The 25494-nt window shown below is 43.3% G+C and overlaps 1 protein-coding gene across 2 annotated transcripts in view; it reads right to left on the bottom strand.

The window, feature by feature from the left end:
• cdkl5 (cyclin dependent kinase like 5) overlaps positions 1 to 23776 on the bottom strand; it is a 31713-nt gene extending 7937 nt beyond the window's left edge. The window contains exons 1-16 of one of the 2 annotated variants that reach the window (XM_061670786.1): positions 23682 to 23776; positions 20021 to 20341; positions 19187 to 19221; positions 14201 to 14246; positions 13974 to 14110; positions 12497 to 12617; positions 11959 to 12018; positions 11231 to 11321; positions 10033 to 10135; positions 8949 to 9035; positions 8492 to 8572; positions 6605 to 6780; positions 2934 to 3787; positions 1452 to 1792; positions 793 to 897; positions 547 to 652 (exon numbers count right to left, since the gene is read on the bottom strand). In XM_061670786.1, the coding sequence (XP_061526770.1) occupies positions 547 to 652; positions 793 to 897; positions 1452 to 1792; positions 2934 to 3787; positions 6605 to 6780; positions 8492 to 8572; positions 8949 to 9035; positions 10033 to 10135; positions 11231 to 11321; positions 11959 to 12018; positions 12497 to 12617; positions 13974 to 14110; positions 14201 to 14246; positions 19187 to 19221; positions 20021 to 20057 (2380 nt within the window). In that variant the 5' untranslated portion in view covers positions 20058 to 20341; positions 23682 to 23776. Of the gene's footprint in view, positions 1 to 546; positions 653 to 792; positions 898 to 1451; positions 1793 to 2933; positions 3788 to 6604; positions 6781 to 8491; positions 8573 to 8948; positions 9036 to 10032; positions 10136 to 11230; positions 11322 to 11958; positions 12019 to 12496; positions 12618 to 13973; positions 14111 to 14200; positions 14247 to 19186; positions 19222 to 20020; positions 20342 to 23491; positions 23552 to 23681 lie in introns of those variants that run through there. The other variant, XM_061670787.1, reaches the window with a different exon arrangement.
• Between the last annotated feature and the right edge of the window lie 1718 nt (positions 23777 to 25494).

The following is a 25494-nucleotide window of genomic DNA, read 5'->3' as shown; positions in this document are numbered from 1 at the left end:
ATGATCTTCTGACTGGACTCCCCCAAAAGAGCATTAAACAACTACAGCTCAAATTGTAACTCTGCAGCTCAGGTTCTGAACAGAATAAATAGATCAGAGCATATTACTCTAATTCTAAGTCTAAATTCTAGTCTCAACACTGGATCCCAGTAACTTATAGAATCAACTGATAATGGTCTAGTTCTAGTACTTATAGAATCAACTGATAATGGTCTAGTTCTGATAATGGTCTAGAAATCACTAAATGTTTGAAGTCCCGAATACACGAAAGAAATGCTAATGGTTTTTAAACCTGGTTGGGCTCTTTGATATCTCAGGTCAGATCCTGGCGCAGAGTCCGAAGCAAACACGGTGAAGCAGCATTTAGCGGTTATGCTGCACACAAATCAGAGTCATCTTTATTTGCCAAGTATGTCCAAAAAACACACAAGGACGGAATAAGTTGCCAACAGAATTGAAGTCCGCCCCAAGTGTGAATATTTTTAAGTCATGTCACTACCCAGGTCTCATTGATACTATTTAAGTAATTTTTAGTCAGGTGATTACCTCTGTAAAAGCTGCCAACTCTTCGAGGCATGGACTCAGTGAAGATCATCCGGTTCTCTTTGGAGGACACTCCATCCTCTCCATGAGGGTCATGGTACATACCGACCTATACGTCGCACAAACAGAACAACACGATTCAATGTGTCTGAATATCGTTATCACACAAGACACTGAGGGAAGAAAAAAACAATTCTCAGTGATAACATTGATAACAGTAACAACGTGTAAGGAGGCAAGGGCCCAAACCTCATTTTTAGGCGGTCGCTGAGTATGAAAAGCAGCAGTGTTGTCCCTCGTGGAATCTTTGATGGGGGCACAAGGGTGGCTCATGTCTTTAGGGGGCTGCTCACTCTGTTGAAGAAAAGAACATGCAGGTCAAAGCAGACTTATGGAAAGTCGTTGGAGAACTTATTTGATATCATACGTAGATATCCAGCGTGAGGAAACGGTAGCGCCGTTTGACTGAAACATAGTGTGGTGTGGAATATTTTTCCAGTATTCAAGTCTTGCTTAGTTTTCTCATATTCTATCACCATAGCAGTGATGGGCCGTGGGTGGTTACAGCCTGCAGAGTCCCGGAGGCTTAAAGGCGCACTATGGTTCGGCACGTGGTTTACTGGTCTGCCAAATTGGTCTTGCGGTTGCACGAACATCAGGATACGTCAGCATTTGCACCCCGTCGCACATGAACTCTCTCTGAAAATTGAGCCCTAGGTGTTATATGCAGTACAGGTATGCCACGGTGGGCATTGAAGGTAAATTGAAGACATTACTGAGAAGAGTTATACGTGTCGAGTGTGGGCACTTTTCTATACATTTGACAGACCCATCTAGCTGCTGGGACTATAGCGTAAACCTAGCCGAAGCAATGATAATGACTCCACTGACATCGTGCCAGCACTAACCCTGCTCATGCCATCCGTGCAGTCCTCCCTGGAGGAGCTCACTGAGTGTCCGGTGAGGGTAGTCCTGTGCTGCAGTTGCGGAGAAAGGAGCTGCAGACTAGAGGCTCGCGTTGGTATCGCCTGACTCGGAGTGGGCAAGCCCGCCATCACGGCTTCTACGGCATGAGGTCGGTGGCGCTCTCTCCTCACGTACATGGAGTGGCGTTGAGGCCGTTGCTGAGAGGAGAAGGGGGACGAGTAACCCAGGCCATAATGGTACGAATCATGCGGGGAGGGCAGCGTGTGGGTGGAGGGCATCCCTGCGCCCCCTGGGTCTAAGAGCTCTGGAGCTTTCGCCTCCTCTGTGGACGAGAGGGGATATGTATTGCACATTCTCAATAATCAACCATCCATTTGTCCATTTTCTACTATCTACCATGTTCAGGGTCACTGGTACAGCCTGATCTAGCTTGAGGCGAGAAGGGCACTATTCTATCTGAACAATCCAAATCTGTCATCTGAATTTATCCTACAGTTGTGCAGACATATTTACTGCTATTATGGTAGATATAACGAGACATCAGTCAATGTACATTTGTTATCTGACAAAGTCGCGGTCAGAAGACAATTTACATGCTGAACACAGAAAAGCACGACAAAGTTATCCATCCATCCATGCTTTTTTCTATACCACATATCGGGGGTGAGCTGGAGCCTGTCCCACACCTCCGGAGTGGTTGCTCGCCAATTGCAGGGCACATATAGACAAACATTCACACTCACACACTTTAGAGTTCTTATTGGACTTTTTAGAGTTTTTAAATCAACCAAACCTAATCAGGCTAATGGAAGCCAGGGCCGAGATTCGAACGTGAAACTCAGAACTGTGACACTTGCTGTTCTCTGACAACGAAATGAATGAGAAAATATTGGATTGGTTGGTCAATAAATGGATCCATTTATTGACCAACAAAAGTTCTACGTCTATGCCTTTCTGTGACACTTCCAGTCTCTTCCTATCTCTGTTGCAAACTGCTGATGACACTCTGTGACACTATAAACTCTGTGGACATGTCCCTCAAAGGAGATTCTTGTTTTAAGGCAGGGTACTGTTGATCAATTGTTAGGTGTCGTCTTGGTCAAAATATGAACAGCATGATGAAGACAACTTTTACAAAATCAATCAATTGATGCAGGAAATGTACAGTATTTCTCGATTCATGGATCAAACATCTCTCTTCTCAGAGGGAAGTGACCACTAAGCTTCGAGTGTCATCGACAGGTTGTCATACAGAAAAAGAGGGCCTGGCGGAGTCTAACCCTTTCTGTGACTCCTCCAGTCTCTCTGAAATGAAAATGTATTCATGGATCAAACACCTGTTGTGAAATTTGGAGTTCAGCTCCTTGTTAGGGAACAGCAAGTTGTGCAAAAAGCACTGAAACAACAGTTGGACATTCAAGTTTAGAGAAGGTGGAATTAAGTAGTGTAAGTATTCAACCTACCTGGAGCCAGATATTTTTGTCTAGACTTGTGCCTGGAGGAGGAGTCGAGTGTACTGCTCTCCATGCGGACATTGCTGCTGCTACGGGATGCGGGGCTGTGCCCGGAGTGATCACTGTGTCGTGCCGAGGGGCTGCCGGGTGGCCCCTGGGCCGCTGAGGGGGCGTTGAGGTCTAGACAGCTCGTAGGGAAGAAACGGGCGCTGGGCCCCGCCGCTGCTGTTGTATTGGAGTTTGGGTCATCAGGGTGAAGTCGACCGTCGCTGAGGTTCCCTACGGATTTGGCATCGCTCAGAGCGCTGTGGCTTTTGGACAGGCTGAGATAAGAGGCTGAGCTTTTGGAGGACGACGACATGGATCCGTGGGCTGAGTCGGCCACGCTGTGGGAGTGTCTGCCGTGTTGTTTGTCTCCTCCTGACTGCATGGTGTTGGTCTTGCTTTCCAAGAAGGTGTGGCGCCCACCTTGCTGCTGTTGTTGTTGTTGTTGCTGCTGCTGCTGCTGAGAGCGAGAGGAGCCGCTGGGCTTGCTGGGGCCATACTTTGCACCGTGTCCTTGGTCTGGCAACTTGGGCGAGGGTCCCAAATTGAAATCAAACTCAGATTTGTTTTTGACTTCTTTGGGACTGAGGAGGTGCGGCAGGTTGTTATTCACTAGATCTTTGCTGGACGAGGCAGAGCGATTGAGGGTCTGGGACAGGTACTGACTCTTGGGATGAAGTGTCGGACTTAAACTCGACGGGGGTTTGTTACCATTCAGGAAATTCTCGTTGCCGAGGTGATGGAGGTCTCCATGACGTGGGAGACTTGAACATTCTTTGCTGTTGGAGCGCCGTTGGCTTGAGCTTTTGGTGTGACTCCTAGGGGGACACGTAGAAAGTCAGTGCATTTGTTTTATAGCTGGCCACTTGTTGGCAGCATAACAAATTGAAAATGCACCACAAGTGTATTATTACAGTGAACACCAGTTCATCACATAGATCTTGTTAAAACACACATATTCCTTAGCGCCTGTCTCACTGTCAAGAAATGGGACACTATCATATACTGTAACATCATGTTTCAGATTCAGTTTCTTGTCACTTACAGTTGAGCTTTACCGTAAAGTATTGTATAGTTAAACACCAAAGTATTCAACCAAACTATGTAATTTCTTCTAACGAAAGTGTGCTACCTTTACGGTAATATATAATGTGAAACACCATAGATGGGCTAACAGAAATTAGCGTAGATGTTATGGTAATTATAAAACCTTCAAACAACAGCTACTTTAACACACAAGAAACAACAACACATACAAACAGAGCATACAATAGTACTCACAGGCATATACAGTGGGTACGGAAAGTATTCGGACCCTTAAATTAACACTCTTTTTCTATAATGCAGCCATTTGCTAAAATCATTTAAGTTCATTTTTTTTCCACATTAATGTACACACCGCACCCCATTTTGACAGAAAAAAAAAACAGAATTGTTGAAATTTTTGCAGATTAATTAAAATAGAAAAACTGAAATATCACACAGCCATAAGTATTCAGACACTTTGCTCAGTATTTAGTACAAGCACCCTTCTGAGCTAATACAGCCATGAGTCTTTTTGGGAATGATGCAACAAGTATTTACACCTGGATTTGGGGATCGTCTGCCATTCCTCCTTGCAGATCCTCTCCAGTTCTGTCAGGTTGGATGGTGAACGTTGGTGGACAGCCATTTTCAGGTCTTTCCAGAGATGCTCAATTGGGTTTAAGTCAGGGCTCTGGATGGGTCATTCAAAAACAGTCACGGAGTTGTTCTGCAGCCACTTCTTCGGTATTTTAGCTGTGTGCTTAGGGTCATTGTCTTTTTTGAAGGTGACCCTTCGGCCCAGTCTGAGGTTCTGAGCACTCTGGAGAAGGTTTTCGTCCAGGATATCCCTGTACTTGGCCGCATTCATCTTTCCTTCGATTGCAATCAGTCTCCCTGTCCCTGCAGCCCCTGAAAACCACCCCCACAGCATGATGCTGCCACCACCACGCTTCACTGTTGGGTCTGTATTGGACAGGTGATGAGCAGTGCCTGGTTTTCTCCACACATGCCAATTAGAATTAAGGCCAACAATTTCTATCTTGGTCTCATCGGACCAGATAATCTTATTTCTCACCATCTTGGAGTCCTTCAGGTGTTTTTGTTTTTTTTTGTTTTGTTTTTATTTTAGCAAACTCCACGCGGGCTTTCATGTGTCTTGCACTGAAGAGAGGCGTCCGTCGGGCCACTCTGCCATAAAGCCCCGACTGGTCGAGGGCTGCAGTGATGGTTGATTTTCTAGAACTTTCTCCCATCTCCCGACTGTATTTCTGGGGCTCAGCCACAGTGATCTTTGGGCTCTTCTTTACCTCTCTCACCAAGGCTCTTCTCCCCCGATTGCTCAGTTTGGCCGGACGGCCAGTTCTAGGAAGGGTTCTGGTCGTCTCAAACGTCTTCCATTTCAGGATTATGGAGGCCACTGTGCTCTTAGGAACCTTAAGTGCAGCAGAAATGTTTTTTGTAACCTTGGTCAGATCTGTGCCTTGCCACAATTCTGTCTCTGAGCTCTTCAGGCAGTTCCTTTGACCTCATGATTCTCATTTGCTCTGACATTCACTGTGAGCTGTAAGGTTTTATACAGACAGGGGTGTGGCTTTCCTAATCGAGTCCAATCAGTACAATCAAACACAGTTGGACTCCAATGAAGGTGTAGAACCATTTTTCAGGACGATCAGAAAAAATGGACAGCACCCAAGTTAAATATATGAGTGTCACAGCAAAGGGTCTGAATACGTATGGCTGTGTGATATTTCAGTTTTTATTTTTAAATAAATCAGCAAAGATTTCAACAATTATGTTTTTTTCTGTCAATATGGGATGCTGTGCATACATGAATGAGGAAAACAATTAACTTAAATGATTTTAACAAATGGCTGCAATGTAACCATCCATCCATCCATTTTCTGAGCCGCTTCTCCTCACTAGGGTCGCGGGCGTGCTGGAGCCTATCCCAGCCGTCATCGGGCAGGAGGCGGAGTACACCCTGAACTGGTTGCCAGCCAATCGCAGGGCACATACAAACAAAGAACCATTTGCACTCGCATTCACACCTACGGGCAATTTAGAGTCTCCAATTCATGCATGTTTTTGGGATGTGGGAGGAAACCGGAGTGCCCGGAGAAAAGCCACGCAGGCACGGGGAGAACATGCAAACTCCACACAGGCGGGGACGGGGATTGAACCCCGGTCCTCAAAACTGTGAGGTTGACGCTCTAACCAGTCGCCCACCGTGCTGCCGCAATGTAACCAAAAGTAAAAAAATTAAGGGGGTTTGAAAACTTTCTGTACCCACTGTATTCTCTCTGCTCTGTATACTGTAAAAACCATAAGAAAGGATTGCTTAAAAAAAAAATCAGCGAACTAGCGCAGGTACGAATGATGAACCCCGATATAGCGGGCAGACACTGTATATCGCAGAATATCACAACAACTTCTTATCCTTGGGCAAATAGGTACGCGTAGGTGTAAGCAGCATGATAATGACATGTGGCAATCTGATTGGCTCCTTAGTGAGTGAAACGATAACATAACATTATGACATTCAATTATTTTGTATGAGCATGATAACCGATCTGTAGTTGCACTGTGATTCTACGAGATGTTTACTGGACCTTGTAGGGACTGTGTTCTCTCCATGATGGTGTGTTTTCCTCTTGGAGGAGCGTGGAGGGTTGGGCGAGGCAGGCGAAGGCCTCTCTCTCTCCACCTGCCTCAGAGGCTGGAAGGCTGGATGATTCAGACTCTGCTCAGTCAGATAGCGCTCGGTAGGGTTGAGAAGCAGCAGGTTCTAATGAGTAAGACACATGCATTAAGTAAAGAGGAAGTATACTCTACTGGTGGATCAAACATTTTAGGGCTAAGCAGACAATAGGGAACACCATTTGAGCCTTTATTTCAAATCCTTATTCAGCTTAAGGTCCATATACTAATATGCTATTAGTCCTTATTAGTAGTAAGACAATTCAGCATACTAGAACGACAGTGTCTTACAATTAACATTTTTTTACATTAGTGCATTCCACAACGCCGACTGGTTAGCACATCTGCCTCACAGTTCTGGGGACCGGGGTTCAAATCCAGGCCCCATCTGTGTGGAGTTTGTATGTTCTCCCCGTGCCTGGGTGGGTTTTCTACGGACACTCCGGTTTCCTCCCACATCCCAAAAACATGCGTGGTAGGTTAATTGGGAACTCTAAATTGCCCGTAGATGTGATTGTGAGCGCGAATGATTCTTTTTTTTTTTTTTTATGTGCCCTGCGATTGGCTGGCGACCGGTTCAGGGTGTACCCCGCCTCCCGTCCGAAGATAGGCTCCGGCAGCCCGCGGCCCTAGTGAGGGGAAGCGGTGAAGAAAATGGATGGGATGGATGGATGCATTCCACAACTGTATGCATTTTCTTCAAGAAAATTAAATGTTACTAGTGAGGCAAAACTGTGCATTAGTTTACATCTGCATACTACTAGACTAGTACATACTGCTAGTCAAGCGCTATAGGTATATTATTAGAATTTTATAATGACACGAGAAGTACTAGTAGCGCACAGTTATCAATGACTGCGCAATTTTCCTACTTGTATGCAAAAGGTATCCTACTAGTTAGATTGTGCAAGTCAGTGACTCTCAAAGTGTGGTACGTGTACCACTATTGGTACACAGGCTCCCTCTAGTGGTATGAGAAAGAATCACTCAAATCTTTAAACTATGCATAATATCAGTGGTTCGAAAAAAATGTTAAATCCAGAACATTACATTTTTTTAAAAATACAATTCAGTTGTATTTTAACTTTTAACTAAAACACATTTTCATTTAATCTTTTAGCACTGTGTTCCAACACAAATAATTGTTTTTATTAATATTTTTCATTCATTTCATTGTGTACTCTAAGTGTAATTTAATCATTATGATGGTACTGTTTTTTTTTTTTTTTTTTATATTGTCCTATATTCAAGTGAAGTGTTCGTGTTTAAACTGTGCATAATATTATATTAAATATTAAATATATTAAATATATATATTAAATATTAGCGGCACGGTGGGCGACTGGTTAGAGCGTCCGCCTCACAGTTCTGAGGACCGGGGTTGAATCCCCTTCCCCGCCTGTGTGGCGTTTGCATGTTCTCCCCGTGCCTGCGTGGGTTTTCTCCGGGCACTGCGGTTTCCTCCCACATCCCACAAACGTGCATGGTCGGTTAATTGACAACTCTAAATTGCCCGCAGGTGTGAATGTGAGCGTGACTGGTTGTTTGTTTGTATGTGCCCTGCGATTGGCTGGCAACCAGTTCAGCGTGATAGCTGGGATAGGCTCCAGCACGCCCGCGAATCTAGTGAGGAGAAGCGGCTCAGAAAATGGATGGATGGATATTAAATATTTTTGTTAGGACTAGAATCTCTGCCTCAGTTGTGATGATCAGTTAGGTGTACCTAATCAAGTGTCTGACGTTGACACGCTAATGCAAATTCTATGGAACGATGTCACTGTATTGTGTTTTAATTTTACCTTCATAAGATCCAACATCAAGCCGCTTAAAATGCCTTGGTACCTTCTCTCCAATGTCTGAGGATGAGTAACTGAGGGAAACTGAGACACACACACATGCACAAGCAGACAATGTTAAACCTTGATTATTATTATTTTATTTCCCTGCTTGTAAGACATTCTAATTGGCTAAGGTCGCACATCACTTGATGACTGCATCACAAACAAACAGTTTACTGCACACGCTCTCTCTCTCTTTCTCTGTGTTTCTCTCTCTTTCGCTCTCACACACACATTCATATTAGGCCTTGTGGAAAATGTTCTCCTGTGATTTGTTTCTATCTCATGAGTCACAGCAGTGCACTCAGTCATGAAGAAGCGAGAGAGCGATTAAGCGAGTGAAGACAGGAGAGGAAGAGAGGGAGAAAGAATTGGACAAGAAAGCCGACACAAGGGATACACAATGAGTGTGTTGTACCCTGATTCCGTGAAACCGAGGGTTGTTGTAGAAGAGTTTCATCTGCTCAGCAGGAAGCGGTCCAAGGACCTTCTGAATAGTGAATAACTGTAAATAACAGCAAAAAATAAATAACATAATAATCGATATTAATATTGTGATAAATGTTGTCGAACAAGCATAGTAAAAAATAAATAAGCACTACTATCCATCTTAAGGTCCATGTACTTGTGTGCGCTTTTCCCCTACTTGTAAGACAATTCAGTGAACTAGTATAATGACTGAGGCACACTAGTAGAATGAGTCCTACTAGTTACATATTTTCCACCTACTGCCTATGAATACTGAATGACATTTCTACACTAGTAGGACAACTTTGGTGTAGTAGTATCCTGGATGCTACTAGTAGCACTAAAATGCCCATTAGTATTTTTTTCTCATTAGTAAGATGTAGTTGTCCTACTAGTAAGCCAAAGTTGTCCTACTCGTGTGCAGAAATGTCATTGAGTAGTAGAAAGCACTATTACGGATTACAGATATCAAGGATATTCAATATACTTGATATCCAGCTTAAGCTTTATGTACTAGTACAGAAGTTTGACAAATTCAGCATTCTAGAAGGACAACTAATGTACATGTTACTAGTTAGGCAAAACTGTGCACAAGTTCACATCTGCATGCTGCTAGTACTACTCGTGAAATTCTAGATGTTAACTAGTAGATAATGTCACGAGTAGTACTCGTGCACAGTTTTTCCTGGTAACATGTAGATGTCCTACTAGTATAGTGGAAAGCAGTCTTGTATAAAAACGTTACTAGTAAGACACAGTCGTTCTAGTCGTGCACTGAATTTTCTTACAAGTGAAAAAGACAAAGAGCGTACGTACTAAACTGGATATCAAGGGTATCGAATGAATATTCAACACTTCTGGACTTTTGCGGGAAAATATGAATCTGCAATACATGTTTGGAGGAACACTCTTCTTACGTTGTCATTATTAAATGTTTATCTAACAATAAAAACATTCCATGCTATTTCTCATGCTGGAATATTTTATGCAAGGGGATTGATTTTCCTCGAGTAAATGGATGAGTCTTAATAAACCTGATCAATCTCGCTTTCGCCTGGAAACAAGGGCTGCCCGTCACTCAGCTCCCCGAGGATGCACCCCACTGACCACATGTCCACCGCCTTGCCATAAGGAGCCCTGACATGAGAAAGAAAATATGCCAAGTTGTTAACAGCCCATTATGACCTCAGTAGTCAAATGAAAGAACAAGGGTGGCGGCTCTTAAATTGAAGAGGGAACAGTGTCGTCGGTGCGGGGAAATAAACAGAGAGATGGCGATGGCTCATGAAGCAAATAGTCATTTGCGAGAAGATGGAGCTGAGGAGTGCGGTAAGAAATGGCGAGCGATCTGGCAGCAGCCAAGCAGAGGTGGTGTTGGAGGGAGAGAAGATTTGAGGGGGCGGCAGTCAAACAGCATCTCAATAAATGTTCCAAGGCATTTACGAAATCAGGCAAGCGCATCGAGGCTACGTGACTTCTGCTGTCTCTGAGCTAGACTGGACTTACAATGCGGGAAATCGCATTTAACAGAACATAGCTATACGAACAACATATATCTGACCGCAAGACTCGAAATGTTAACATAACTGCAAAAGGCCAACACCAACAAAAACAACAACAACAACAAAACAAAGAACACTCAGTACTCTACCCAGGCTTTAAACGATTTGTTTTATAGCACTTGTTTTGGGAAAAACATCTATCAAACAATGTAATGTTTGGTATGTATGATCATTCTCAAGGTATTTCACCCTTTCATTTTTACGATTCGCACATGGCCCTTCCCAGATCTACAGGTGCATTTTTTACATTTTTTTTTTTTTTTTTGCGGAAAATCTGCACAAATGTGATGGATACGCAGACACTTCAAGGCAGTTTCAAGCGCCCTCTTGAACACTGTTACTGATGTTCCACAAAAATACACACATTTATGGCACACAGTTTCACATTTTCAAGATTCCCACCTTTACCACCATTTTTCTAAAATCCATGTTAGTAGACACAGTGTGAACAACCCTAGTAGCACTTGTGCAAAAGACCAACTTTTGTAAATATTTTTGAGTTACTTTTCCAATTTTCAAAGTGACAGATGACATTTGTAATGTTGTCCAATCAAATTTAAAAAATGGGCCAAATTTGACCTGACAGTATGTGAAGGTTCATTACTGTAGCTAAAACGATGAAAACAAACTTCAGAATCAGTGTTCGACATTTCCGTGAGGCCTTACTCACCCGAGCAGCAGCTCAGGTGAACGGTACCACCTCGTGGCCACGTACTCGGTGTAGTTGGCGTCGGTGCCTTCAGACAGGTTACGAGCAAAACCTGAGCCAAAACAACACACAAGGGACTAAAAATCAACACACTCGAGAGAATATCTGTCATTCAGTAATTGATGATCATATCTATCTATCTATCTCTCTATCTAGCTAGCTATCTATCTATCTAGCTAGCTAGCTACCTAGCTAGTAGCTGGCTCGTAGCTGGCTAGTAATTAGCTAAGTAGCTAGCAGGCTAGCTGGCTATCTTTCCACTATAGATGTAAGATGACAAATTATGTATGTAATGTATGGGACTGGTTTTTTTTTTTTCAGGTCAAGCAAATAGCATGAATATTACTTTCTCAGGGGGGAAAAAAAGACATTTCACAAATATTCATTACACAGTGTTTGTGTTAGGGGTGTCGAGCTAGTGGCAGAATTTCTCCTGCTGATACACAACCTGCAAGGTGATAAATTAACTGAGATTTTTCACAAGGCACACTTAAATGACAAAAATAACTACGGTGATTACTGCTAATTTGATACCATTGGTGACTCAGCCCACGGTGTTGTGTGCTTTAATGAACAGTAAGTTTATTCAATCGGCAAAAGGCTACGATGACATAACAATAAAACATGTTTTCTTTATCGGCCCTGAGCATATATTTGAAATAGCTTTACCTTGTGACAAAAAAACTCACCAAAGTCACAGAGCTTGAGGACATCCTCGGAGCTGATGAGCAGGTTCTCTGGTTTGATATCTGGAGCAGCGGGAGATCCAAACACAAATCTATTACTGACATATTTCCACTATTAACAAATGTAGCACCCTTCACATGTACACCCAACAACAGTCAACCCATTTGTTGTATTGTTAGCGTTTGTTAAGATACACTACTCACAAACATATTATACTGTATGTTATATCCAGCTTTTGGGTGCAATTGCAGGAAGAGCCTAGAATGCATTAAAACCTTTTCAGGTGAACTTCATTTAAGCTTGTCAAAACTTTTGAATGCAGGCGTCCAAGTGTTCAACGGTTCAACCTGCGGTTCCTGAGCTCAACAGCGAAATTCACAACAGGTGTTTGATCAATGCATGAACAGAAGGTCAAATGAAGTTCACCTGTCGAGGTTATCGCGCGTTTTAGGTTCATCCAGAAATTTTACCCCAAAGGACTGACATAAGAGGGAGACAACCATTTACATTCCCATTTGAAATAAAGAAAACCCTTTTCACCTCTGTGCACGATCTCATTCTTGTGACACCAGTTGATGGCCTTGATAAGCTGGTAGATGTAACTTCGCACTTTATCTGGCGCTGCACCATTAGGAAGTTCCTCCAACAGCTCCAGCATGTTCTGCAAGGCACACTCAGCAATTTAACATTAAATGAGCTCGAAAGACAAACATTCTCCATCTAATTTCTATCGTGCTTGTCCTTATTTCGGGTTGCATGTGAGCTGGAGCCTATCCCAGCTGACTTTGGGCAAGAGGCAGTGTACACCCTGGACTGGACCAAGTGGCATATAGCGGTAGGGGGCTATATTTAAAAATGCACAAAGAGAGTGCTTGATTATATTCAGATCCCTACTGATTACCATTCTAGTTGAAAATGTTTCAATATACAGTCCATCCCTGCATTTCTGCGGTTTGGCATAAATAAAAGTGTTGCTTTTCCCACCATCTTGTGGCATCTTGGTGACAAGAAACTACGTTGACATTAGTTTGGGAGCTTCATTGAGACAAAAACAGTGCTTTGCCAACATCTTGTGGCATTTTGGTTCCAAGCGACTATGTTGGGGTCAGTTGAGGAACTTCCTTCAGGCAAAAAAAATATTCTCAGTGCCAAAGAACTATGTTAAAGTGACTTGTTAAACTGTGTAAATGTTTTTTGAATCCACTACAGTACAGTACATTTAAAGTACATTTCAGTTGTATTTAACTTTTAAGAGCAATACATTTGTATTTAATCTTGTAAACATTAAAAAGAAAAACAATTAGATACAATTTGTATTTAACTTTATTGAATTGTTAGCTATTATTCGTGTAGTATTAGTATATTATTAGTTTTTTAAACTTTCTTATATTTAAACGCAATGTTAATATTCAAACAGTGCATTATGCTATAGCGCCTTATATTCACAAATGATTAAAACCGCTACCTTATTTTTGATGAGTTTACTACACAACTGCATTTTCATTTTGGTCATTGTGGTGGTGCGAGGAAAGCCAAGTTTTGGTCCTTGGTGTAAAACGTTTAAGATTTAGACAAAATTTGTGCTCTGCGGCAATCTTGTGGTATCTAGATTCAATTATAAACCTTTTGGCGGGTCAATTACTCTCAAATGTTCATGATTGGCAGCAGGGCTCAGTCTATCTCCCGGGAAAACTGTTGATCGGTAGGCGTTTCCTAGAAAATAGTCCTTTACATGTTTTTTTTTTTTTTTTTTTTTTCACTCAGTAATGAAAAAATTCGGAGAGCAAAAATTAGTTTGTATATGAAAATCTAACCTGTCATGAAAAGAAAAAAAAAAACTACTGGGCTCGATACCCTGGCAACGTAGTGAGGGAATACCATTATGCACTGAAAACAAAGTTCATATGTTGCCATGGTGATGCTTTTTTTTTGTGTGTGTGCGTGTTACTGAATTGTGAGAGCGTGCATGCAGCATGGTGAAAATATTCACTCGACACCGACAGATAAAAGTGCGCACCCTCTCTACGTATTCAAAGACGAGGTAGAGCTTCCCCCTGCGGCGAAAGGCTTCCTTCAGCTCAACGATGTTGTCCTGCTTCAGCGTGCGAAGCATCTTCAGCTCCCGGAGGGTCGTCTCCTTAACCTCCTCATTTTCTGTGTGGACAGGAAAAACGCAGCGATGACTATGAAGAAGATAATGTTGAGGATGCTCCTTTTCTTTGCTTTTGCCGTTGTCCAGCTCACCTTCGCTGTCTTTGAACTTCTTGATAGCCACCAGCTCATTGGTTTCCTGAGAATACACAAAGAAGCATATGTGTTAAGGCCGTGGATTGATTCAATGAATGTGTATCAAAAAACATTACTCTTCATTATAATCCTTCATACATTGCTACCTTGACTTATGACATTAATTCATTCCGTGTCCAAACGTCTAACTCAGTTTATTTGTCTATTAAATCCATTTTTTCTTCCATTGCAACGAATTGAAATGCCATTAATCCCTTCCAGCTCCCCCCAAAAGACCGCCATCATTTGTTTTGTTACCTGTACCTGTTTTTCATCAAGAAAAATAGCATTGTAGGGCTTTAAAATATAAATATAAAAACATGATAAAAGAGAATGTAAAGAAAAAAAAAGTTTTATAAAGTGTAATTGAGCTGAAAGTCTCTCTCACACACACACACACTGCGGCTCTGACTCGAGCTCCTGTTGGCCATTTACCATGCACACGGTTCGTTATTGTAGTTTTTCTCACAATGGGCACGGATGGATGGCTGGATGGACAGATGGACGGATACGTTGAAACAATGAAGCAGAGAACTGTTAAACCGAGCTGAGCAGATACGGTATTTCCAGTTTATAGAGGCAAAAGGCAATTATTTCTCTGCAGCGCACCCACACACAGAACAAAACCAGAAAAAAAACAACAACAACAACAAAAAAAAACATCGCATGCGGGCATATAAGATGCGTCTTTGGTCCCTTCAGCTTTTGTACAAGTTGCTTCAGTGACCCTGCTGAATTCAACAATCTGGTTTATTTCCAGATTTACTCTTTCGTGGATTTTGCTGCTCCACGAGCTGATGTGCTGAGGATTTAACACATCCCACATTTGTTGGGAAGGCTTGACGCATATTCACAGACAGCTTCAATAAAGGCCTGTATTTTAATTTTATTCCCCCCCAAACCTCGACAAACTTGCGCAATAATCTTGAAAACAATCGCTTTAGAATCACGGTTCCAAACTTCATTAATGTCATTGATAGCTCGACTTTGAAGTCTGCTCAATGACGCTATTATAATATGTAATACAGATCAATGGATGAGAGGTAGATTTCCCAACTGTGGTCTACACCGCGCCATCAATAATGTTCCTACAATGGCAAAAAAGTGGTCGCTGGCCGAGCACACACCAGTTTGCAGTGTCATCAATCATCCGAGCACTGTGGACGGGAAATAGCTGTGCCACGATTCAGAACTCTAATTCTCCATAGCATTAAACGAAGACCTCGTGCTGGCGACACAGGAACGCTCGTTATATTTGAACACTGCTCTATCAACAATATGGTCATTGGCCATGAAAGACCAGCAACACATTTGTCTATGCTTATCTATAAGTGTTTGTCTGTAGGTGTTCTGCGATTGGCCGGCAACCACTTCAGGGTGTACGACGCAAGAACAAATACCCAGCGTAAATAGTGGAGAGGGGGGAATATATTCTCAAATTCAGGAATCAATAAAAAGGCAAAAAAAGAGAAAAGACAGGTGACAACCAGTAAGCTATGACTCACTCCGTGTGAAACGGGGAGTCCTGCATGTGGGAAGCAGAAAAACGCAACACGCTTGGACTCATCAAGAGGTTATACACATTGTCCGATCATGCAACCAAATGAGACCCGATAAGCGTTGAACATTTGTGTCATTTCAAAGCAACGCATGGGGGACATGAATAATGTATTGTCACAAAAAAAAAAAAAAAACTACATGACATGAATTCAATGCTTTGCATCTGATTTTGATTTTGTGCTGTTTTTGGAAATGCATTTTTTTTGGTGGTAAGAACATATCAATATTCAAAGCAGCAGACAACAGTAAGGTTGTTGTTGTTGTTGTTGTTGTTTTTACTTCTAATTTCAGAATTAGAATCATCTTTAATGGCCAAGTGTGTTAAAATGAAAAAGGAATTTGTAGTATGGAAGTACATCTGGGACACCAACTGAGTTATCATTTCTAACCCTGAAGTTATCTGTTCAGGTACAATTTCTATTTTTTCTATTCTAGTTTCTGTATTGTCCTATATTTAAGCACAGTGTTAATTCTCAAACGATGCATAATGTTACAGTGGCATACCATTATTATTTTTAGGAATAAAACCTCTGCTTGTTTTGACGAACACTTAGGCCTAGTACCTATTGTATTTTGTTGTTGGTCATGATGGTGGTACTGGGAAAGCTAGGCATTTTTGCAGGAGGTAGCTGGTACAAAGTTTACGAACCCCTGGCTTAGATGCCGCTTTCTCATTGTAAAAATGCTACAATTAAGATCAAATCTATATTCAGATTGAACAAATGACTCAAAAGACTAAAAATAACTATCGCGCACATGTGAGTCTCCCTCGGCCGCCATCTCTTCTATTCCGACGCTTCTCTATTGCGTTGTTATTCGAGAAGGGTCAGACATCATAGGTGCCTCAGTGCCGGTGCACAGCGGGAGACTGGCAGTGAGCTCTCCTACACAAACCCACTGTTTGGCTCAAGATGCTTCGGAGAGCGGAAAAAACAAAACAAAAAAAAGAAGATCATTTTCACGTCGTCCGAGGAGCAAAATGCAATCCAACGACATGTTCTTGTCGCTGAAGTTGAAGGCGAGTGGATGTGAACGGCGGACGGGGACCTCCCAATTATTAGCGCTCATGCATGATGCAGCAGGCCGCCTTCAAGCTCTGTGACAGCATCTCGCAGGGTACTGAGGATGGTTTTAATGGTGTGTGGCGTCTCTGACCTTTGGAGCCACTGTGGCGTCAGCACAGTTATAAATAAACTACAAAAAAATGTAAATAAATTCGTGCCCCTACTATGTTGTGCTTTTTTTTTTGCTCATGTGTGATGTCACATACATTTGTGCTAGGATAATCTTTAGGCTAGTAACCTTGAAAATACAGTGGAGCCTTGAAATACAAGTTCAATGATTGAAAAAAAAACACTAAAGAACGCACCATTCTGGAACATCTAAAGAAACACATACTGTTTGCAGAGCAGGCTTGTGGCGTAACAGAATACATGTCAGCATAACAAACAAATTACATGGCTTTCATATTATGGTACTTGGATTACGTAACTACATTTAACTGCATTTTTTTTTTTTTTAACAGGTAGCTAGTAACTGTATCAGAATACATTATTCAAGTAAGTTATCCCAACCCTGACTGCATGTGTCCACGATCAACAGCAACTGTTTTTGCTCCAGCTCGCATAACTTTTGTTGACAAAGTCACTTGCTTGTGTTTCATGTCATTATTTCACAGGTCATTTCTGGCAAATTGGCTTCAGGAAACGCCGGCGAGTATGTAGGTTGTGCTATTGTCACTCCCAAATTGAATCTAACAAGTAAGCCTCCGTGCACACCCACATACGCTACAACACTTGCACAGAGTGGCAGAACATTGCGCAAATGCTGGCACACATTTGCTTGCCTAATTAAATCTTTTCTCCATGTCGCACCATCGTGTAGAAGTATGCATCCTTTAGATGTCCACATTTGGAATGCATTATGTTAAGTGCCGTCCCAGTCGCCGGCTTGGGTCACAGCCCCGTCTCGCGCGTCTTTCTATTTTCTTATGATTGACTCAAGTAATCCCAGCTCGGCCTTTCGACTCTTATTAGGGTGACCCATTTATCATCAGCAAGGTCTCCGTATTCAGTTCAGTACCTCCTCCACTCCATGGCAAATGTGCGTGCGCACACATACTCACGGTGCTTCTCTCCCTCTCTGCTTCCAGCTGAGAAAAGTAAAAATAAGCGCTCTTGTACAGCAAATCTACTATTCATATGGTCAGGGTCCAGCTTCACGTGTGAACATGAATGCCTGTTTACTTCTGCTGCGCAAGTGGCAATCACGCGGCAGATCATTTCTTAGGTCTAAACCTAAGAAATTGTCTAAACGAACCCCTTCAACATACTGTAGATCTTTGGCAGGAGGATGCCACAGCATATGTCGAGGCACTACGTTTGTCTACATGAAACTCCTCAACACACTTCAACACAGAGCCTTAGCGCCACAGGATGGTGCAAGGTTTTGGCCTGAAAACAAAACAAAACAAGACAAACAAAACAAAAACAAAAACGGTTGAGACATAGAAGTCTCTCTCGAAAACAAAAATCATTAAACAGGGGAATTAAACAGTCCTCTTCACATTTGGACATCACGAGATAAAGAGGACGCCAAACAATTGGTCAACAGAGAACAGCAAATTGTGCAAAGAAATTGAATAAATAAATACTGAAACACCGAAGCATTGGACATGCGCAATTCAAAAGTTTAGGGGAGCTCAACTTAAGCTTACAATACATGTAAAGGTTTTTTTTTTTTTTTTTTACGATTTTGGTGAATGATGAAATGTTAGCCGAATAACCCTAACATTTTGTGAGTAGTGTGTTTGTGGTCAGGGCTCGGTGTTGTGTTTGCTGATCTTGCGGTCAATTATTCTGTTGGCCCTCTGTCCACTCTGCTGTGTCTTGTCTACAAAAAAAAAAAAATGTTTTAAATAATAAAAAAAATAAAATAAAAAAGGCCTCCGCTCATTATCTTCCCTTGCATTTCAATTAGAAGATCATTTCTGTGAGAGTGCCTCGCAATTTGTTTTGAGTGCAATTCACAAGACTTCACAGCCTGACGACATTGCCGTTGCTTTGAGAAACGCACTGCTGGCAAAACGCAAGTAGACGAAGACACGCCCGCATTCAAGTGCTGCACATAAAGGCACCGCTGGAAGCGCAGTGCACGTCAAATCAATTCATTCCGTTCAATTCATTTGGAAACGTCTTTTTAAAGAGCGACTGGGAGTCAATCGCATGATTCATGAATCTGAAAACAGAGATTGAACCCGTCTTACATCGGTTTCCCTCCCGAACTCTATTGTGGCTCAAGCACAACAAGGATGCCTCAAACACAAACTGTGAAATGTGATGCAATACAAATCAGTGATGGACCTGCGGCGATGACAACTCTTACCTTATGTCTGCACTTGAGCACCACTCCATATGCGCCTTCATAGAGAAACACACCAAAACATTAGCATCAATAAGACATGTGCGTGAGATGCACTGTCAACATGTAACCTTTTCATTTTTTCGCGGCCTCCTCAACATCATCGAGGCGAGAAGCGCCAAAGTGAAAACAACTGAGACGCGCGTGAGGCATACATACTCTCCTACACGCTCCTTTCACTGTTTTTACAAATATGCGAACATAGGTTGCGCCGAGACCTTATTTGTTGAACGACCACGCCATAGCCATGTATAAAGGGAAAGACGAAAGTAGACGTGTGAACATAGTACAGTGTCCTTCGGGAAAACCGTGCATGCAGTGCTGCAGGAATTCATCCATCGCCGGTCCACAAAGTCTCATCCGGATCACAACAAATCTCTTCTTTAGCAACGAGCTATTCAGAAAACTGGTCGATCGTCATCTGATCTAATGCTTCCCACATTTCCCCTCGTTAGAGAAGGACGCCATTTCCCTGGTAAAGAAAGGATGGAAATATGCTTGGCATATGATGACAACTTTGTTCAATTATTGTGAAGGTAAAGACTTATGCAATGAGCAAATGCCAAAAAAGAGCCGCGTCTTTTTTGAGATGGTCCTTAGGTGCAAACAAGTTGAGCACCGCTGGCAGAGATCGTGTGGCTGTTGTTTGCTCGTTGCAGCTACACAACAACCGAAATATCACGTGATCGACGTCGGCACACGTGCGGCGTGAACGTGAAAACGTGCAAATCAGATGAGAATGACCTCTGTCCCCGGCGGGCAAGGTACGAACGCGCGCAATCAAATCCAGCGACTCACCTTCACCCACAATGCCAAGGACTTCAAACTTATTCATCACATCACCGTTTGGCGGAGATCCTCCGGCAGGGGGAAACGAGCCGCTTCCGTTTCAAGGTTGACCCTCCTGCCGAGAGATGGAGGCGACCGAAGAGTCCAGGAGAAATGCGGCGAGCCTCTGACCACACCCCATCGTCGGAGGTCCTCTTCGTCTTCACGCCCTCGTCTGCCTCACGCGACTGCTCTGACGCTCGCAAATGTCATTGTCTTGTATTTGTGACTCCTGTTCTCTTCAGGTTATTCCACTTGTTTTATTTCTTCAAAGCCTCCACTCAGCGGTGACTGGAAGAAAAGAAGGAAAAAAAGTATAAGGTCGGAATAAATGGATGAGGGAACTGAGGGTTCGATTTTCTGAATAGCTTATTGTTGTGGATATTTGACCATTGCAATGTTTATGTCTATACAGTTTTACCATGTGGCTGTCGTAACCGTCCAGCAGTCAGTTGAGGGAAGTAATGACCTTGTTACTGTACTTAAGTAGATTGATCAGGTATCTGAACTTCACCTGACGACTTTTGAACTTTTTACTCCCTGCATTTGAAAACCGGACAACTGGGCTTTCTGCACCTTGCTTCATCCAAAATGGGCTTGCTACTTTTTTTTCAACCGCCGCAGAGGACGACACGACGACAAAAAGCACAAGGGTTCAGAACGCTTTTAGCAACTCAGCATTTGAACACAATCGGCACGTGTAGACAGACAATATCGTAATACTCACAGGCATATATTCTTCATCCTCGGTGAAAAACGACTGATTTTACAACGGCTTACTGAGGCACTTACAGCAGCTGTGAAACTCCTCTCTGTTTGTCTACGTGACTGCGTTCAACTGCCCCCTGGTGACCAAGACTCACACACCGGAAGGAACCGTGATGAATGAATCATGATGCACAAATTGTTTAATTCTTTACATTTGATTATATTGATGCGTGTAATGTGTTTTTATAAAGTAAACCAATATACAGTGCTAATTTCCTTATTAAAACCTTGCAAAAAAAAAAAAAAAGTGGTGTTTTGGGGAGGCTGGAATGGATTAATGGCAGTCCCATTCCATTCAACGGGGGAAAGGTGATTTGAGTGTTTTAAATGATTTTTTTCTTTTCTGTTTTATGCATGACATGGGTCAAAATGAGTCTTTGAATTTGACATCAGAGTAGTTTGTCGATTGAAACGCCCTTTGCCGCCGATGGTGTTTGCTAATTAATATTCAAGTACCTGCCCACTTTGTGATTGCTACACGCCCACTCATCTCTGGAAAAAAAAAAAAAAAAAAAAAAAAAAAAGTTGCGAATTGTGTTGCGTTTGGGCCCATTTCGCGGAGGACGACCGCGAAATGGGCTCTCGCACACTGCTGTAAATGCATTTCCGGGTTTTGGAGCCAGCAAGCCAGCTGGCCGGGCAGCTGCCACAAGCCGTGCGAATAAAATATATCAAAGCATACGTGCGTTGTGTTTTACGACACCGCTGAAGCATGTGTTGACTGCGACCGCGGTCGCTGTCGTCAAAATGTGCGTGACAGATTGAATGGGAGCGCAGTAACAGAGCATGGATGGAATTACTGACTAAAAGTCTTTATTTCAAGAACATATCGACAAAAAAAGTGCTACTTTGCCAACAAGTAGAACAAATAGTCATTTACAAAGTGCCAGAAGAACAAAGTCATAAACAAATAGCTGCAAAGAAGAGAATACATGTTCTGTTTGTATGTGCGGCTACTCCATGTTGAATTTGAAGTTGTTTCAAGTTTGATGATCACCGTAACATCTGTGCTGATATTGTTGGCCTGTCTATGGCATTCAACGATGTATGGTAGCATTAAGCTAGCGGACAAAATGATCTGCTTTGGTTAAATTCTGTGTGGGTAAACATACAATGTTTCGTTTTCTTTTGTTTCAACTTCAACTGGGAGTGACAAACAACTTGAAGCAAGCACATTTCGCCTCTTATTTGGAGAGTCTTCTTTCCATTTCATCCAAGTGTTGTTATATGATAGCGAGGAGTTTTCGTAGTGAGAGTGTGAGAACAGACGCTAAGGAAGACCACCCCCCAGCCCCCCCCCCCCCCCCCCCCCAAAAAAAGAAGTGTTTAATCAATGTTAATGTGTTTTCACAATTTTAAATGGTTTTACAGCGTGTGTGGGAAGGGGTAAAACTATTTTTTTTATTTTTTTTTATCCAGTCTGGAACATATCCCCGTATGTAAACAAAGCACTGTCGTTGACATTTACATTTTTTTTACACAGTCCCTTGACAATTCATGCTAAAGCTAAGGTTCATACGTTCGATCAGTCCGAAATTCAGCGCCAAAGCAGAGGTGCAGAGGTGGCGCACATCGTCGTGGCCAGTTAGGGAACTAGTTAAGAAATAGGGAACTATTACTAAAACAGCATTCGTTGTTCTGTTTTGTTTTTTTCGGGAAGCGATTCATCTGCACGTCCTGTCCGGGACGAGTGCAAGTGCCTACAGCCGCCCAACAAGCCATTTTTGCCAAAAAATCCACTTACAAAAGGCCCAAAACTGACCAAGGCAATGGCGGGAATGGAGACCCTGGCTGACAACATGGCGTCCGTAAACCGTGTGACTCGACTTTAATACAAAACATCATGATCCCGTAGCTTTGCTACCGTCGTGACCCGCATAGTGGGGTGAGATTTGAAGAAGGTGGCTCTCAGGCGATTTGCAATCATCCAATCGTTCCAGCGAACAACGTCATGAAACAATTCTCGAAAATAAGGCCACGAGGCTTGGGAATATCTTGCTTCTCCGAATCTGGAGCCGTCGTTGTTCGTGCTCCCGAGTTCACGTTCAAAAGTAACAAAAGTACTGACATGTTTAATGAAGATGCGTCTCTCTGCCCCATCCTTGAGGCAATCAAAGGATATGCTGCTGCTATTGAGGAGTGATTGTCGAGCCCATTAAGCAAACCTATCCCCCCCCCAAAAAAAAAAAAAAAATATATATATATATATATATATAGAGAGAGAGAGAGAGAGAGAGAGAGAGAGAGAGATATCTATAGGTGTGTCCTGATTTTCTTTGCATCTTGCATGCACGGAAATGAAGAATGAGTTTGCTAGTGTAGATGTAAAACAAACACGCCTCCCGTGGTTGTGCAAGGGAGGAGAGAGAGAGAGAGAGAGAGAGAGAGAGAGAAAAAAAGAGAAATGTTGATGGAAAGAAGATGTTTTGCCCTAACACTGCTGCACCGTCTAACTGCGTTGCGGAGCGCGCCACCATTCCGGCACCGTGCACGCCTCCCCTCAGCCTCCACGCCAACCGGTGCATACATTAGAGCACGCCGAGCCAACCAACCAACATGCACCGATGAACACTCTCAATGCGATGTACAAACCGCTATTATGATGCTTTCAAAAAAAAAAAAAAAAAAAAAAAAGCCACCCGAGACCGGTGCTCGATTAATAAACGTGGTTACCTTGAGGATGCTCAAGCAGGCGTCATGCACATCGGAGAGGATGGGGTGGTGGAGAAAAAATGAAGAGCTGTGCATGTGTGTGAGAGAGAGAGAGAGAGAGAGAGAGAGAGAGTGGGGTAAAAAAAAAAAAAAAAAAAAAAAAAAAGCCCAATCAGGCCTATGCGTCGTGACATGATGAAAAATCACTCACTCAATCCCTTGGACGGAAGTCGAGAGAGAATCCTCGCGCAATAAAACCCCGACGACGGGGTTTGAGTTGCATGTAACACTTGGTCCCAGGGCTCCGCGTTCACTGCCTGGGCATCATCAGCTGCTTAGAACTGCAGCTACATATATATATATTTTTTTAATTTTTTTTTTTTTAAATGTGTCAATCCTATGAGCGACGCCGCCGAGAGCCAATAGAAACCTCGCAACATCGTCTTGAGCGTCCAACATGATGAGCCGGGATGATGACATACAATTTGGGATTGGAATCTGTCTTTTTTGTTGTTGTTTTTTTTTTTTTTTGTAAGGCTCCGCGAATGCATGCGCGTTTCGTCTTTTATATTGACGCCTGTGTAAAAAAAAAATAAAAAAAATAAAAAAAGAAGAAGAAGAAGAATCATGCGGCAGCTTGTCCTCACTCTTCTCCACACACACCTCCACGGTCCAGCCCACCCCAGCATGAAGGCACAGGAAAAAAAAAAAAACAACAAAAAAAACAACAACAAAAAACGTGTGGGTCCCTTCTGGTGAAACATGTGCAAAAAACGCCCCCATTTTTACAGGCCACGTGTCCACTGTTCAATAGTGGAAAGCGACTAAGTACAGTTACTGAATACCTTAGGAGACTTTTTGTTTTGGTTATGCATACTTGATGCAAAGGTGGGAAAAGTACTGGTAAAGATGCCTTGTCTTAACAAAAAAAAAAAAAAAGACTGGTAAAAGTCAAAGTGCTGGTTCAACTTCATCCATCCATCCATCCATCCATTTTCTACCGCTTATCCGGGTCGGGTCGCGGGGGCAGTAGCTTTAGCAGGGACGCCCAGACTTCCCTCTCCCCAACCACTTCATCCAGCTCTTCCGGAGGGATCCCGAGGCGTTCCCAGGCCAGCCGAAGGACGTAGTCTCTCCTGGGTCGTCCCCGGGGTCTCCTCCCGGTGGGACGTGCCCGGAACACCTCACCGGGGAGGCGTCCGGGAGGCGTCCGAATCAGATGCCCCGGCCACCTCATCTGGCTCCTCTCGATGCGGAGGAACAGCGGCTCTACTCTGAGATCCTCCCGGATGACCGAGCTTCTCACCCTCTCTCTAAGGGAGAGCCCGGACACCCTGCGGAGGAAACTCATTTCGGCCGCTTGTATCCGGGATCTCGTTCTTTCGGTCACGACCCACAGCTCGTGACCATAGGTGAGGGCTAGGAACGAAGATCGACCGGTAAATTGAGAGCTTCGCCTTTCGGCTTAGCTCCTTCTTTACCACAACGGACAGATACAAAGTCCGCATCACTGCAGACGCCGCACCGATCCGTCTGTCGATCTCCCGTTCCATTCTTCCCTCACTCGTGAACAAGACCCCAAGATACTTGAACTCCTCCACTTGGGGCAGGATCTCATCCCCGGCCTGGAGAGGGCACGCCACCCTTTTCCGACTGAGGACCATGGTCTCAGATTTGGAGGTGCTGATTCTCATCCCGGCCGCTTCACACTCGGCTGCGAACTGCTCCAGTGAGAGTTGGAGCTCAGGGTTTGATGAAGCCAACAGAACCACATCATCAGCAAAAAGCAGAGATGCAATACTGAGGCCACCAAACCGGACCCCCTCTACGCCTTGGCTGCGCCTAGAAATTCTGTCCATAAAAGTTATGAACAGAATCGGCGACAAAGGGCAGCCTTGGCGGAGTCCAACCCTCACCGGGAACGAGTCCGACTTACTGCCGGATATGCGGACCAAACTCTGACTCCGGTCGTACAGGGACCGAACAGCCCGTACCAGGAGGTTCGGTACCCCATACTCCCGAAG

Source organism: Phycodurus eques, chromosome 2 (assembly GCF_024500275.1).
Source record: "Phycodurus eques isolate BA_2022a chromosome 2, UOR_Pequ_1.1, whole genome shotgun sequence".
Lineage (NCBI taxonomy): Eukaryota > Metazoa > Chordata > Actinopteri > Syngnathiformes > Syngnathidae > Phycodurus > Phycodurus eques.
The sequence above is the reverse complement of the archived record's forward strand: the minus strand, read 5'-3'. Positions and strand labels throughout refer to the sequence as shown.